This window comes from Monodon monoceros, unplaced genomic scaffold (assembly GCF_005190385.1).
Source record: "Monodon monoceros isolate NGI ecotype Baffin Bay Population unplaced genomic scaffold, NGI_Narwhal_1 Super_Scaffold_1, whole genome shotgun sequence".
In the NCBI taxonomy this organism is placed as follows: Eukaryota; Metazoa; Chordata; class Mammalia; order Artiodactyla; family Monodontidae; genus Monodon; species Monodon monoceros.
Window position 1 is genome coordinate 76,939,187 of NW_021703765.1, and position 17,196 is coordinate 76,956,382.

The window sequence follows — 17,196 nt, forward strand, 5'->3', positions numbered from 1 at the left end:
AATGGTGAAAAGATGAGTGGTTGCCGGTGGTGAGAGGGTGGAGAGGGATGGATCTGCCTGCCTCGGGGCATCCCTGGCCTCAGTTCACACCCAAGCTCGGCTGGGAGCCAGGGCTGGGTCGGAGCAAATGTCCATGTCTCCAAGAACAGGCAGTGATGTTCCCAGATATCTACTCATATACTTCAGGGCTGTTATGCAGGAAATACTGAGAATAGCAACAACAACAACAACAACAATAATAATGGCAGCTAGTATTTATGGAGCCCTGAGGTACTATGCCAGGTGCTTTCCATAGATAATCTTCCTAAACTCCTTCTAAAACCTTTATGGGATAGGTTCTGTTATAATTCTTTTTTAGCTGATGGTGAAACAAGCTCAGAGCAGTTAAGAACCTCACTTAATAAGGGCGGACACCGGGATTGAAACACAGATCTGTCTCCAGAACTGGATTTAAGCCTGAACGGCATTTAGCAGTTACCTGCTTAATCTGATCTATGCAAATTAAGTAACTTAGACCCAGCCTTTCACTGTGAAGTAAAAATGATCTTTAAATCCGTGGCTATTTATGTCATGTCAGCTATAAGCAGAGGGCAGAATGGAAGAGACATCAGCTCTAAATCAGGGGAACCACAGACAGTAAAGGCAGGGGCTGGCAAGGTAGCAGGGACATGGGCTTCAGGGCTGGACAGATCAGGGTTTGAGACTCTGGGTGGCCGTGAGCAAGCAACTCACCCTTCTGGGTCTTCTCTGTAAATAAGGGATAATAATAGTGCCAACTTCCTAGGGTTGTTGGGGGCTAAATGAGATGATGCTGTGAAGCTCCCAGGATGTGCAGGGGCTCAGCCTGTTTATTCCACAGCTATTTATCAATGACCTAGGACATTTGTCTCAGGCTCTGTCCTGGTGCTGGGATACAGTGTCCAGAGAGACATGAGTCCTGTCCCCAGGGAGCTCCATGTCTGCGGGGGGAGACAACAATTATAAGACCAAGCGAGCCATCTAGGGGTGGGGGGAGGCATTGGGGGCTGGGGGCTCTGATAACACAATGGAGGTCACACAACCAGTCTTAAGGGGGTCGAAAGCCTGAACCATGAGTAGGAGTTGTCAAGTGAAGAGGGTTCCAGGCAGTGGGAATGTTCTAAAGCCTGCAGACAAGGAAGGGAATAGGAATATTCCAGGAGGGACAAGTAGTCCATTATGGCTGGAGTCAAGAGAGGGAAGTGCCAGAGCTGAGAATGGCATATGGGCAGGGGCTGGGTCACGATGAAACTACATTAATGTTATTTGGACTTGACCCTTGGCCCAGTCCCAATGAGCATGTCCTTACTGAGAACCAACAGGAACCCAGCATGGTTCTAGGCAAGGTGAGAATATGACAGGACCCTGTGCTTTGGGTGAATTTGTACAAGCCTCCACCCTTCTTTGGGTCTCCAGTCCCCCATCTGCAAAATGGGCTACGCCAGTTTCCCAACTTAAACCAACTACATGTCACTTTCTTGAGTCGTTCTGTATCCAGATACTACTGTTACTCTTATTTACTTTAATAAACTCACTTTTTAATATAAGGAAACTTGTAGTACTATCTTAAATAGAAAATTTGTATCACCTGTCCTCAATAGAATGCACCTGTGAAAATACATATGATTCAATCACTGTATTTAATTCTGGTTAGTTACAGTTGCCTGCCCAAGGTTCTGAGTCTCAGGCCTGCTCTCTCTCTCTTTGGGAGATTGCAAGCATTAAAGAGACAGTAAAAACCCCCTAGTACCCAACCCGGGCTTTCTCATTCATATGATCAGAGGGACTGGAAAGGGACGAAATCTTCCACCATGTGATTTGATCATACCCATCATGCACCCTGTGGTATGTGTCCTACTCTATCTCTGCTCCACTAACATCCGTGGTCTGGGAAGTCTTTCCAGAGGTAGTAAGATGGGGAAAGGTGGATGGGGGGTTCTGAGAGCACCACAGCCGAGGCAAAGTACGGAGGTGAGTATCAGCTGAAGATGCCCTGGACCAGCGGGCGGGCCAGTGCTAACAGCCATTCTCCCCTCTGCAGAGGATTCCAGTCGCCATGTCTGGAGTGCACCGAGGTGAAGAAGTCCAGTTTGGTCCCACCCACAGCCCGGAACTCCCCCATGAGAGGGCGCTCCCGCAGCTCGTCCTGTGCCAGTGCCCACTCCTCCAGATCTCCAAACCCCAGGGCCTCCCCCAGGTACACCAGGAGCCGATCCACCTCTTCTGGGAAAAGGTGAGTGCAATTTTGACCTTGGCTCTGCAGCTTGTTAAGGTAACTGGAGATGTCGTTTGACCACCAGGCGACAGGAGTGGAACAGATTTGAGTCTGAATGCCCATTCTATCTATTACTCACTGGCGGCCTTGGTTGTCAGTTAACCTGTCTGAGCCTTAGTTTCCTCCCCTGCAAAATGAAAACCGTAACAATACTTACCCTGAAGGATTGTTCTGAGGACTATAAGACACTTAGATCAGTACTTGGAATATAATATCAGTTTTGATTGTTGTTATTGGCATGAGGATGCATTCATGTGTATCAGTTATCTTCTGCTGCATAAAAATTATCCCCCCAGTGTGGCATCCTTATCAATAAGTTTTTCCTTGGTTCTCGATTCAGTGGATCAGCAGTTTGGGCTGGGCTCAGCTGAGTGGTTCTTCTGTTCTCTCTTGGGTTCATGCATGTGTCTTCCATCAGCTGGTGGGTTGTCTGGGGGCTGGCTGGTTTGAATGACCCCAGCTGATTCATCTCTGCTCCATGTGGCCTCACGTCTTCCAGCAGGCTTGTCTGGGCTTGTTCACATGGTGATGGCAGGGTTCCAAGAGAGAGAAGTAGTGTGCAAGGCCTCGGCTTGGAACAGGCATGACCTCTTCAGCTGTTTTCTTAGCCATTGCAAGTCAGAGGACCAATCCAGATAGATGCAAGGGTTGCTCCTCTTAGTGGGAGGAACTGTAAAATCACACCGCAAGGGGCATGGATACAGGGAGAAGAGTTGTGCCCATTTTTTTCACTTTACCACTCAATTCTAATAACCCCTGGTTATTGTTTGATTTTCTCATGTGGAATAACGATATGGCAGAATGCAGAGACATGCGATCTCAGGAATTGGAAGATTCCATCCAATCTAATCAACCCACAGCTTCATGGAGTCCAGCTTCCCTCTACAAATAAGAACTTCCAACAGCAACCCAACTATTCCTCTTCGGCAACCGTATCAAAAAACCGTTGCTTACGTAGGTGGTTACCTCAAGACCAGTTCATTCAAAATAAGGAGGCAAGGAAGCTAACAGAAATATTCAACATGATGGAGTGACATAAGTAGAAGAGCAAATCAGGCTACAAGGAAAATTGAGAGAAATAAAATTAAATCAGGAGGAAGGTTAAGTCCCAAAGGCATGTCCTACCATTCTGTACGGTTGGCCATCTGTATCTGTGGGTTCCACATCCCTGGTTATGGAAGGCCAGTGTATTCAATATACTATGCCATTTTATATAAGGGACTTGAGCATCTGCAGGTTCTGGTATCTGCAGGGACTCCTGGAATCAATCCCCCGCAGATACCGAGGGATGACGGTTGTTGCTATGGAGGTGTGCTGCAAATGTGACTCTGAGCTCCCTGGCAGACAAAGCAAAAAGGGAAATTGTCCCTTTACATTATTAACAAAAAAGATAAAAATTGAACCAGTTGCTTGGAAGAGCAGTTATTTCTGAGTTTTAAGTATGAAAAATGATTCACATGGCTCCACAGAAAAGGGACACGATGTGGTACAGTGGATAGAAATGCCTGACGTCCTTTCAAAGTGTCCAAAAGCATTATTTCATCGTAACTCTTTTTTATAATGTCTCTCAATATATAGCCAAAGAGCAAGTTGGCAAAGCAAATTTTTCAGGGGCCATAGCTGGACACTGTCCCAGGGCACTAAGACTGGAGGAGCTATTCCTTGTCCACACTCCTTCCATCACGCTGGGCAACATGTAAGAATAGAGTCCCAAGGCAATGGTTATTATGATCACCTAAGAAAGTAGGAAGGGGCTAAGGAACACCTGGGTGAGGGCAAGTCAGAGCAAGACTTCTTTTCAAACCGAAAAGGATGGGAAAACTTTGCTAGCATTCCTGTGAGGGAAAGCTGGCAAAAACAGAGCATGAGAGAGTGTCCCCCCCTACTCATTCCTGTGCCTGTAGCAGACATTGCTAATCCATCACAGCCCTCTTTCCCACTGAACACAGACATGGCCACCTAATCCCTCTGAACCCTGGCAGGAACTACTAGCAGATCAAATCAGCAACTGTGAGATGAAAATTATTTGAAAGACTGAGAAAGAAGGGTAGATGTTCCTAGGAAAGTGGTGGAGAAACCAAGGCAGTCGTTCTCTAAACGTGGGAGGCATTAGCAAGAGGGAAGAAGACTGGAAATAGCATAGGGGTTAGTAATTCGGATGCACAACAGTGCAATCTAGCAGAAGTCAGGAGCACTTTGTAGCCAAACAGACCTGGATTCAAACCCCTTACCAGCTGAGTGACCTTGAACAAATTATTGGGTTGGCCAAAAGGTTTGTTTGGTTTTTTCTGTAAGATGGCTCTAGTAGCACTTAGTTGTCTTTAACTTGATTCAAAACAATTTTGTTAGAGTGTATGTGACAGCTGTCATATCAGTGTGCATGAGGGAGGATATTTGGGGATATATGTATAGCTGACTCACTTTGTTATAAAGCAGAAACTAACACCATTGTAAAGCAATTATACTCCAATAAAGATGTTAAAAGGAAAACAATATATTAAAATTAATAAAAGTATTAAATATAATTATATTAAATATATAAAATAAACTTTAAAAAAATAAAGTTTCAAAATTTCAAAAAAAAGACATCAAAATCGGTGAATTTTTGTGTAGCCATTTTAATATTGGAGATGGAAGAAAAACAACTTTTTTGGCATACTATTCTTTATGATTTCAAGAAAGGTAAAAATGCAACTGAAATGCAAAAAACGATTTGTGCAGTATATGGAGAAGGTGCTGTGACTGATCGAACATGTCAAAAGTGGTTTGCGAAGTTTTGTGCTGGAGATTTCTCACTGGACGATGCTCCACAGTCAGGTAGACCAGTGAAGTTGATAGCGACCCAATCGAGACATTCATTGAGAACAATCAGCGTTATGCCATGCAGGAGATAGCTGACATACTCAAAATATTCAAATCAAGCGTTGAAAATCATTTGCACCAGCTTGGTTATGTTAATTGCTTTGACGTTTGGGTTCCACATAAGTTAAGCGGAAAAAAAACTTCTTGACCATATTTCCGTATGTGATTCTCTACTTAAACGTAATGAAAACGTTCCGTTTTTAAAACAAATTGTGGTGGGGGCTGAAAAGTGGATATTGTTCAGTTGTCTGGAGCGGAAGAGATCGCGGGGCGAGCGAAATGAACAACCACACCAAAGGCTGTTCTTCATCCAGAGAAGGCGATGTTGTATATGTGGTGGGATTGGAAGAGAGTCCTCTATTATGAGCTCCTTCTGGAAAACCAAACAATTAATTCCAACAAGTACTGCTTCCAATTAGACCGACTGAAAGCAGCACTCAATGGAAAGCATCCAGAATTAGTCAACAGAAAACGCATAATCTTCCATCAGGATAAGGCAAGACCACATGTGTCTTTGATGACCAGGCAAAAACTGTTACAGCTTGGCTGGGAAGTTCTGATTCATCCGCCACCTTTGAACAAGACATTGCACCTTCAGGTTTCCATTTATTTAAGTCTTTACAAAATTCTCTTAATGGAAAAAATTTCAATTCCCTGGAAGACTGTAAAAGGCATCTGGAACAGTTCTTGGCTCAAAACGATAAAAAGTTTGGGGAAGATGGAATTATGAAGTCGCCTGAAAAATGGCAGAAGGTAGTGGAACAAAAGGGTGAATATGTTGTTCAATAAAGTTCCTGGTGAAAATGAACAATGTGTCTTTTATTTTTACTTAAAAAGCAAAGGCACTTTTTGGCCAACCCAGTACATCATCCCTCTCTGCCTCTGTGTCCTCATCTGTAGAATGGGATTGATAATAGTACCTAACCCTAGGAAATGCTGAGGATTAAATAAGATAATATACACAAAACATTAGTTCAATAAAAATAGAACTACCAGGCTTCCCTGGTGGCACAGTGGTTGAGAGTCCACCTGCCGATGCAGGGGACACGGGTTCGTGCCCCGGTCCGGGAAGATCCCACATGCCGCAGAGCGGCTGGGCCCGTGAGCCATGGCCGCTGAGCTTGCGTGTCCGGAGCCTGTGCTCTGCAACGGGAGAGGCCACAACAGTGAGAGGCCCGCGTACAGCAAAAAAAAAAAAAAAAATAGAACTACCATATGACCTAGCAATCCCACTACTGGGCATATACCCTGAGAAAACCATAATTCAAAAAGAGTCATGTACCACAGTGTTCATTTCAGTGCTATTTACAGTAGCCAGGACATGGAAGCAACCTAAATGTCTATCGGCAGATGAATGGATAAAGATGTGGCACATATATACAGTGGAATATTACTCAGCCATAAAAAGGAACGAAACTGAGTTATTTGTAATGAAGTGGGTGGACCTAGAGTCTGTCATACAGAGTGAAGCAAGTCAGAAAGAGAACAACAAATACCGCATGCTAACGCATATGTATGGAATCGAGAAAACCGGTGCTGATGAACCTAGTGGTAGAGCCGGAATAAAGGACACAGACGTAGAGAACGGACTTGAGGACACAGTGGGGGGAGGGCAAGCTGGCACGAAGTGAAACAGTAGCATGGACATATATACACTGCCAAATGTAAAGTGGATGGCTAGTGGGAAGCAGCTGCATAGCACAGGGAGATCAGCTCAGTGCTTTGTGACCACCTAGAGGGGTGGGATAGGGAGGGTGGGAGGGAGGCTCAAGAGGGAGGGGATATGGGGATATATGTAAAGCAGAAACTAACACACCATTGTAAAGCAATTATACTCCAATAAAGATATAAGAAAAATTAGTTCAAAATCTGGCACATAGTAGAATGTATAATACTTATATAATAATAAACATTTCCTGTGTGCTGACTATATGCCAAGATGCTAAGTAATTTACCCTAATTTACACGTTTAATTTACAATTCTATGGGGTGAGTACAATTACCCCCATTTTACAGCTCAGAAAGTAGTGGCCCAGAGAAGTGAAATCAACTGCCCAAAGGTCACACAGCTAACACGTGGCCAGGAGAGGAAGAACTCAATAAGGGGAAGTTGTTGATATCATTATTAACCATCCAAAAGGGAGGGGATTTCATCCTCAGGTAAGGGCTTGGTTCCTTTGCCTGGCCTCCAGAAATAAAAAGGCCTGGAGACCAGCTGAATAAAACGCTGGACAGACCGGGCAAGCCCGGCAGAGCTCAGCAGGCCCCTCAGAGGCTGTCTCCTCTCTTCCAGGTCCTCCTCCCGCTCTCCCAGCTATTCCTCCAACTCTGGCAAGAGGAGCCCGCCTAGCAGAAGCTCTAGGTCCCGCCGCAGCCCCAGCTACTCCCGCTACAGTCCCAGCAGGTACCGACCCCGCCCCCCCCGCCCCACAGTCCCCACTCCTTTGCTCGGATCCGCCTGTCTGGCATCGCCTCCTCGACTTGCTTCTCTGGGGCGTCTCCCAAGCCCCGCGAGTTCCTCTCTGGTCAAGCCCTGCCCGGTTACGGATGGGAGATGACTCAGCATCACAGTGGTTCCCTTTGCCGTGTCTGGAGTGGCAGTCAGGCCCCCAGTACATCCCAGCGTTCTCATGTACTCACCCCAAACACTCCAACGGCCACACCCCAGCCCTCAGACTCTTCGCACACCTAATACTACTCCTCATCCCTATGTCCATAGCCCCCAGTTCTGATTCTTACTCGGCACCTGGGCCCACCTAACAGTCATATCCTCACCCTGCAATGCCCACCTTCAAAGGCTGACACCCCTACACACGTCCAGCTGCAAGGCCCTCCCCCGCCCCCGGGTACCCACCCATCCATGCAGACTCTCCCCACAGCCGTGTCATTTTCCCTCCCACCTCCCTAGGGGCCCCGTGCAGACCCCATCCCTGCCCCAGCGAGGGGGAGGGCAAAGGTAAGGAGGAAGTGAGTGCCCCCCTCCCACCGAAAAGCCAGGCCAGCCCCAGCTCCCCAGTAACATCCCCACCGCACCCCTTCAGGGAGCGGGACCCCAAGTACAGCGAGAAGGATTCGCAGCAGCGGGAGCGCGAGCGAGCGCGGCGGAGACGTCGGTCCTACTCGCCCATGCGGAAGCGCCGGAGAGACTCCCCGAGCCACCTGGAGGCGCGGAGAATAACGAGGTGAAGCCAGGAGGCACCCACCTCCTCCCTCACTTCCACTCCCTTCCCACCCGCTGGGGTCTCAGACTCTCCCCAGGCCTCCTTGGGGCTGGATTGCAGGATTGTGGAAGCTCAGGGACACCCTGCCCCCCATCAGCCACCGAAATGAAGTTTCTGTTCAAAGCCTCGGGCGAGTCAGCACCCTCAGCCGCCGTGCGGGCTTGCAAGAAGGGGGCGGGGCCTAGGCCGGCGGGGTTGGGTAGAATGCAGTGGCTGGCAAAGGGGTGGGCCCAGCCGGAGGAATCGGGTGTGGCCGGAATATGCGCCTGCAGCTGGGGCGAGGGAGGCGGGGCTGGGCCATAGAAAGAGGTCGGGCCTTGGAATGGGGACCCAAGCAAGGAACAGAACCGGGACTTTGCGTGGGGGCGGAGCCAGGCGGTGGCAACAGACCTCCGCCCTTAGACCCACAGCCCGAATGCAAGGCTTGAATAGACCCATAGGTAATTATACCCTGAACCAAGTGTAGGGAGGGCAAACAGGATTGTTTAGGTGCCAAAAGGACTGGGAGGGAGCCCTAGTGGGTAAGGGGAGGAGCACTATTTTGGAGAGGAATGTTGGCTCTGCCACTTTCCAGGTGAGCTGGGAAAGTCTCTTCATCTCCCAGAATCTAAGTTTTCTCACCCATGAACTATTGGAGGAAATAACTCCCAGAAGTATCATAAGGATGAAATGAAAAGGGGCAAAGAGATGTGAATGCAGTTTATAAACTTACATGCAGAACACTAGAACCCACTGTGTTCCACTGTGATGGACTGAATGGTCAGACTAGATGGATAAAGATTCCTGTAACAGATAAAGTCTTGGACGAGAAAGGCCCTACAAGAGAAGCCTGAGGTCTAAATGGACACAAATTTCTCAGACCTTGAAATGGAGAGAATGGCTGAATGTTGCCCTAAAAATGGCTCTTGACAATCGGTTGGCCTACCTCCTGGTCATCCAAGGGTCAGCTCCTCAGTCCAGAGACCCACAAGGATCCTGGCCTCCCACGCCTCCTCCCTGGAGATGACGTGAAGGGGGGAGGAAGAACTTGTGCCCCAGATAGTAAGGCAGGGTAATGGCATTGCCTTCTCAAGTGTCTCACAGAACACCCTGCCTTGGCCTGGCACGCAGGAAGGGAGTCCTACACCCACTGCCTTGACTTTCGAAAGTATCCTTGGAATGGACTTGGAGGAAGGCTGAGAGGAAGAGAGTTGCATTTTCAAAAGACGCTCTGGTTTCCATACTCAACCCCAAATAGTCCATCATGATGAACCCATTCAGTGTTTCCCAAACTTCCATCCCCCACTTTTGCCTTGTCTGATTATTAAGTGTACCATTTACTTAATTTTCTGTAAATAGATGTGCTTTTTTTTTAAGAGGTCCATACATTTATTTCAAAAGGAAACTTGATGCACTACAGTGAGTGGAAAATCAGCCTCTTCTTTTTGCCATAAATAGAAGGTTCTAGTAAAAATAAAAATAGCAAAACAAAACTGTTGCCAGCTGGAGGTTCTCCCTGAGCCCAGCCTTGCTGTGTTTAAAAAAAAAAAAAGTGAGAGTATGACTTTTCAAAACGTATCAGCAGTAGACTGAAAGCATCTCCGTGATGTTCTCAGGACTGCAAGGGAAGAGTATGGGAATTTTTTTTCCTGAGGAGCTGGGAAATGTCTCTTGGGACAGTGCCTGTGCTCCCTGGATTGAGGCTGGGAGGAGTCTTGCCCTCATGCCGTCTCCCTCTGGTCCCTGCAGTGCCCGGAAACGCCCCATCCCCTACTACCGGCCCAGCCCCTCTTCATCCAGCGGCCTCAGCAGCGCCTCCTCCTGGTACAGCCGCTCAGCCAGCCGAAGCTCTTCCCGGAGCCCGAGCCACGGCCGCAGCCACAGCCGCAGCCGCAGCCGCAGCCGCAGCCGCAGCCGCAGCCGCAGCCGGACCCGCACTAGCAGCAGCTGCAGCTCCCGCAGCCCCAGCCTGGGCTCTCGGAGCCGGAGCCGGAGCCGGAGCCGGAGCTACAGCTCAGCGGACAGCTACTCCAGCACAAGGCGCTAAGCAAAGGCCCTCCCTTGAGCCAGCTGCCTGTGGTGCCCCTTTCACTCTGCCAGCCTCCCCCACTCCCTGCCCACCCTGCCTTCTCCTTGGTATAGACATTGAGGGCTCCTGGGCCCTGTCCTTCCTGCTCCCCTGGGGGCGGGAGGAAAAGAGGGTATGGGGGCTTCAGCCTCTATGTCGAGCTCCTAGGAGCCTCCACCACACCACCCTGGGGCTCAACTCAGGCCTGAGCATATGGAGTGAACCACCTTCTGTTGGCACAGAGAAATCTCAAAGGTTTGTAAGAAGCGATGGGTCCGTGACTCAAAAGTTTGGGTCAGGCCAGGAAAATGTAGAGAGAGCTCTGCTCACCCACTGCTGGCAGGTGGCACACGAAGGCCAGTGTGCTTCCTCACACCTGCCCTCATTCTCCTCTCATTCAGTCTCATGGCTGCATGTGTGTGGACCCTGATGGGAGTGAGGGGTGGATGTTAGAAGAGACCAAGGGCAGTTCGGGCCCAGGAGAGGGGTCAGGCCTTTCAGCTCCCGACATAGGCCAGAGCAAAAGCTAGAAGGCTGTTGGGTCCTAGAAAGGGAGACACGTGGGTAGGGGTCATGGACATTTCAGCTGGGGGTAGGTGTCGGGAGATAGGAGATGGACTCTCGGGCCGTGAGTGTAGAAGCAAAAAGGAGGGGGTCAGTGTGCCACTCGCAGTACCTCCACGTGGTCAGGAAGACGGGCCCAGTAGTTTCTAGCCAGGGAGAGGCCACCGCACCGTTTACACAAAATGCCTCTGGGCGGCTCACACGGACCCGGCGACCTCTGAGAACGGACACGGTGGACAGCAGGACAGCCTGGTCTGCGGCCCCGCTTCCCAAATTTGCCTCAGCCCTGTTAGCTGGCAGCAGCTTAATTCCGCGGGACCGTCTGCTGAGCGTTCTCCAGTGCCGTGGCCCGCTGCCAGCCCCCAGCGCCAGCCAGTCTGCACTTACCCTCCGGTTGGCGCCTGCCTGCCCCCTCCCCGCTGCCCAGACTGCCACAGCCTGGATCCTCCCCAGTGCAGCCCAGCACCCACCCACCCTCAGCCTAAGTCGCCTCCTTTGCCTTTCAGGAATCTTGCCAGGATGGGGCACAGCAGCTCAGGTTTGGGGGAAAAGATCCAAATGCAGCGAGTCTGGGGGAAGGGGGCTTGGATGCTCCGCAGCTCGCACTGGTTTCCGGAGTTTCTTATCAGCTCGGGAAAGCCCCACCTTCATTTCTGCCCTCGCCCCACTTTCCCCCGCCCAGGGCTGGGCAGCGAGGGTAAGTTGATCTCCAGCACACAAATACCACCAGCTGCTTCATCCATGGAAGGCCCTGAGAACAGGGGCGTGAGGGAGAAGATCCTTAAAATAAACTCTTGGGCATCCCCCTCACCAGCTGACTGGCTTTCCGGAGCCTTGCGGGTGAGTTTCCAGTTTGTGGTGGCAACAGCAGCAGGACAGGGCGTGGAGGGAGAGGGTGAAAGGGACAGCTCCCAGCTTTGGATGCTGGGGCTTTGGGAAGCAGAAGCCAAACATTCTTTATCCCTTATACCCCAAGGAGGGGGGTGGGGGGGGGACATTTGAAAAAAAAAATCCTTTTTCTTGGAAGCAGTGAAATCCTCCCTCCCGGTCTTTCCCATCACGTCAGCCCGGGTCCAGAAACTGCCCTGCAGCCAACCGGAAAGTCCTTCCTCCACTGGGAGAGCGGAGCCAGGCGCCAGGGCGGCAGTGGAGGACCTGGCCTTTCCACGATGCCCTCTGGCCCAGACCTGGGCCCCGCCCACCAAGACTAATGAATGCCAGTGCTACCACCGCAGAAGGCCCGATGGCAGGTGCCCTGGGAGGCCATGTACAGCAACTGTAAATAACCCTCTTCCCCGCCCAGGAGTCCAGACTGGACTCCAGTCTCCATGGAGACGAAGGCTTTCTGGAGCCACAGCAGTGAGAGACCCAAGAGCCGGCCCCCCGGTCCAGACTGCCTTCATTCAAGCAACTCTAGGGGATCATTTTGCGGGGGGCTCCTAGCAAACCTCTTATTTATTTATTTATGGTTATTTATTTATTTATTTATTTATGGGATTCTCGCTCTCTCAGTTGCCGTTAGCAGTGTTCAAGTATTTATTTATATGGAGAGGGGTGTGTGTGTGTGTGTCTGCGTGTCTGGGGAGGAGGGGGAACTTCTACAGTATTTTTGTGCATCTCTCTTTTTTTTCCCTCATGTCTCCATGGATGGGATTTGAGAGGCTGGATGTGGATGGGAATGTTGGCCTTTTCCCTGAAGGGGAGACTCACAGAGCTCTAAGCTTGGAACACCCTGGAGGTGGCCCGGAAGCACTGCAGACCAAAGGTTCATGACTAAGTCCACGTCCGGTGAGGTTCAGGCCTGCGCTCCAGCCCCCTGCCCCCCAGCTACCTAACTGAGGTACCAGAAAGATGAAAACAGTCAAGAGGCTTACGAGCTAAGGTGCTGACCTGACATGGTAGAGTCACAGCTGACATGGGGGTCAGAGTCTAAAGTGAGCATGTAAGGCCGAAGCTGCAGAGTCTAAATCACCTGGGAGAGTCCTTTCGGGAGGCACCCAACGTGAGACAGATGTGCACATCTTAATCTCACCCTCGTTCCAGGGCACACAGTTAGTGGGTGAGATCATTTGCTCTTCTGAGCCTACCTAGTTGGTTTCGTGTAAGTTAACACATGCTTCTGACTCCCCCTTAGCTAATTTCTCCCCATCCCCTGAGAGCTCAAGGCTGCTCTGTGGACAAGCCTGCCCTGTGACGAGGTTATCGGCCATCCTGGGAGAGACACACAAACCCAAAGCAAAAGCCTTTTTCTGTGATCTCAGAAGAGAGCACACAACTATTTCTGAACTTAGAAAACAAAACAAACAAGATGAAAGGAGCAGCCGGAGTTTCCCACCAAGAAGGTCATTTTGGAACCTGTGTTGGGAACCAGGATCCAGAGGTCTTGACCAGCCCTGCCTCTCTGAGCAGCTAGCAGTGTCTTCTGGCTGCTGGCTGGAGAGGGCTCCTGCCCTTTCCAAAGTCGCTCTTCACTGCCTTGACATGGCCAGCTTGCCTGGTCTAGCTTTGGGTTTGGTGAGACTTTTGCAACATCCCTGATTGTTTCCCTGGCAATGTGACTTTGCTCTGCCTTAACCCAAGCAAGGGAGTACCCCTAGCCTGGGAGGGTTTGCAAGAGCTTAAATGCCTCCTGGGAGAAAAATCTGTCCCCTCCCTGTCACTTGGCGTGTTTCTCAAATTTCCTTTACATTTCCTTTTTTTCCATCCAAAAATAAAACTGTTTGGGGGGCGCTGGTAAACCTTGTTTAACCAAAACCCCCAATCCCTGGCACTGCTGTTCCTCTGCCTAATTCACCTTCATTACACTTCTGCTTCCAGGGAATAAGACAGATTGCCTGAAACCTGCTCATGGTGAGGACTTATTTTTAAAAGCAGTATGGAAAAAGGGAGGGAGACGTGGTTTGAGGTCAAGCAACATTCAGCCCTTCGCCCTTCCTGCTATGGATAGTCGCTAGATGCGTGGAGCTAGGCAAATTGCTTCCTTTCTCTGGGCCAGAGTTTCCACCTTTGAGTAGTGGAGGAATTTTTGAGATACAACCCTAAACGTTGACCTGAGGCCTGGGCAATTCTTCAAAGACAGCATGAGTTCACTGAGACTTAGAGAAAAAAGGAAAACATCCTCAAACATTTTTAGGAGGTTCTCAATCATGAGAATAAAACCTAAAAGCAATATGTGAGCTTCCTTCAGTTGATTCAGAAAAGCTAATTCACATCCCCCACCCAGGGACATTCTAGTTCATCCAGGTTGGACTGCATTCCTACCTCCACGTCTTCCCTTCTTTGATGGAAAGTCAATCTTTCAGAAGCAAAAGATAAAAAGTAAAACACAAATTATGATGTTTGAAAGACACGAGGGTCTCAGTCTCAGAGAGCCCCCATCTCTTCATTTACTTAGACCCGTCTTCCTTTCCAAAAGGCTTTGCTTGAAGAGGCCAACATTTGGGGTGCTCCCAGAGGTTTGAAAGCACATGTATTTCTTCTCGAGCCCCACTTCCATCTTTTCTTCTGCTGTATTCCTTTCCACGAATATTCAGAATAGCCTCAGGTGCACGTGTCTTGCTTTGTTTTCTTCTCCAGCTGAACAGAAAATTTTGTCTGATTAAAAAGAAAGAAAACCAAAAAAACCAAAAAAGGCTCCTCAAACCACACCTCCTCTTCCACTGGCCAGCAGTGTCCAGCTGAGGAACTTAGGGTAGATGCAGTGTCATCAAGCAATGCTTTGTTGCGACCTTTTCCTTCTCACTTCCGCACCCATGAGCCAGTGATACTGATGGAGTTGTTGTCTCCCCTCTGTCTGTGGCTGTTGTTTTGGGTTATTTTTGGATTTTTGAGGGTTTTTCTCTTTTGTTTGTTGGTGGTAGTTGTTTTGCATTGTAAATACCATGATGGGGATTCCTCTTCAGAACGTGGCTTATTTAATAATTTATTTCCTATTTATTGAGCGGTATTGGGAGAGGTGAAGGACCACCTCTTCTCCCAAATTGCTATTGGAAATCCGTCCGTCTCTCAGCTCTGGGTGCGGCTGTCTGCAGTGGGGACGTTGTCGCCCAGGTAATGAGTGCTAGAACCACCCAGCAAATTGGAATTGGCGGAAATGGAGGCTTCAGTCATACAAATTAAGCTCAAAGGGAACTAAAACACTGCTTATGTCCAGGAAATCCTCATTTAGATGGAAATTAATTGAGGAACGAAACGCTTGCGCACAGACTTAACTTCTATTAAAAAGTCACAACTCCTTGAAAAAGAGAGAGAGAACAAAAAATTGTAATTCCTTTTCTGTGGCCAAGAGAAGCTATGCCTCATCTTCTAACGAGCTGAGCCAAAAAGATGGGAACAGCATTCTTTTGTGGTTCTCTTGCCTTTATGTGTCTGTCTGGGTGAAATGGAGTGGTTCTCAGGCCTCAGTCTTATCATCTGTAAAATGGGGCTTGGCCTAAGTGTTCTTGGCAGGCTGGAGGGGAGGGGATTCCAACTCTGATGCTGTGAGTTCCAAACTGTCAGATATAGGGTCCCTCGTGTATTCTGTAGGTTGAAGGGCCGGAATAAAATAAAGAAGCAGGGCATGGACTTCATCTGCAGGGTGAGGTGGGAGCAGCTGAGTCCTGCAGTCAGACACGGGAGACCTCCAGGTGCTGCCCCCTGGGAACCCTTGTGGCCTGGGTTAAAGCCCTCTGTATGAGCTTGAACTTCTCTCCGAGCCCAGCCATCCAGTGTATTCAAAGGAGAGACCAGGATGGCTTTGCCCGTGCTCTGGATTTCACCACCGTGTATCGTGTCAGGCCATGTTTTGTACAATTGTTCAAACAAGCCAGTGACACAGGTCATATTTCCACTTTTCAGATGAGAAAACTGAGGCCTGGGAAGGGGGAACTAACGTGCCCAGGCTCTCTTGAGCTCCAACCTGCCTGACTCCACGCCCCACCCACGCTCTTCTCGGTAGCTCTTTCTTGCCAGGCCTAGGCTGTGAGGACTTCTCCGTGTGCTGTATCTTTTCTCTCCCAATACCCAGCTGTTTCCTCCAGCAGTCACTGGCCAAGGACCTAGTAAAATCTACCACATCAGCCCTGAGGGCTTGATCCACATCGGGGGCTGGAACTCCCACCTGGAAAACCCCGACCTGGGGGATCCGCCACCAGCCCAGCTCAGCCTGAGCAGCCGGCCTCTGCCCACATGCCCACATCAGAGGGGGAGAAGCTCCTGTGTTCTCCAGCATCCTGGGACCCTGTGCTCTACCCAGTGATACAGTGGCCATGGCTTGTTTGATATCTGGTGTCCACAGCTAAGCATAACCTACCCTAGGTTTCCGATTTTTTCCAGCCTGTACGAAACGTGTCTCTGTTCTAATAAAAGGTTCCATGGTATGGCGTTCTCGTCCGTGGCCCAGCGTCCTCTGTCTACGTAGGGTGCCCAGAAGCAGAGGGAGGGTGGCTGGGAGACGGGGACAGAGAACAGCCAAGTGGCACCTGCTTTTGTGCTACACATCATCACAGTGTTCATCTCGCTCCTTTCCTCACAACAAGCCTGTAAGTATTTTGGGTTCATATATACATTCATAGCAGCCACCTTTCCCTAAGCCTTTTTATCTTGGTCTTCAGCACAACCTATACTAGGTATAGGTATTAAGATCTCTTTTCTACCAAGAAGGAGACTGAGGCCCAGAAAAGCAAAGTCACCAGCCCAAGGTCACAGAATCGATGATAGGATCCCGGCGGGCTGACTCCAGACCCCAGGCTGTTCACTGCTCTGCCCTACAACATCTGCTTATGCAGTAAGTGACCACTTTCCTTTGGTGCAATGGCTTTTCTCCGAGGCCTTCACGGTCAGGAGGAAGTTCAGCGCAGGGCACAGATTTGGGAGTCCAGAGACCTGGATTCTAGTCTGGACGCCGTCATTATTAGCGCTGTGCCACGGAGCAAGGACCACACCCCACTGGTGGCTCGAAAAAAAACAAATTGAGTGCATGCAACGCACTCAGTGGATGTTAGTGAGCATATGACTGTTTCCTAAACCGAGCTATGGGAGGGGCTTTCGGAAAGACAGCCTAAAGTAGCCAGCTCGGAACAGTGGGCGGCCCCCCGAGACCCCGTGGAGGCCCCCGGAAATGTTCTCAGTGTCGGGTGTGAAAGTTTCTTTCCGTGGAGAACAGGAGTTGGAAACACCCGTGGGGACAGCCAGGTGAGGAAGTGTACAGGGTTGGGACTCCGGGGAAC

General features: G+C 49.7%; 1 protein-coding gene across 1 annotated transcript in view; it reads left to right on the forward strand.

Moving 5' to 3' along the window:
* SRRM4 (serine/arginine repetitive matrix 4) overlaps nt 1-10,402 on the forward strand; it is a 158,988-nt gene extending 148,586 nt beyond the window's left edge. Inside the window, exons 10-13 of the mRNA XM_029230401.1 lie at nt 2,060-2,251; nt 7,449-7,559; nt 8,197-8,337; nt 10,105-10,402. Coding sequence (XP_029086234.1) covers nt 2,060-2,251; nt 7,449-7,559; nt 8,197-8,337; nt 10,105-10,402 — 742 coding nt within the window. The remainder of the gene's footprint in view (nt 1-2,059; nt 2,252-7,448; nt 7,560-8,196; nt 8,338-10,104) is intronic.
* Nucleotides 10,403-17,196: the final 6,794 nt, after the last annotated feature.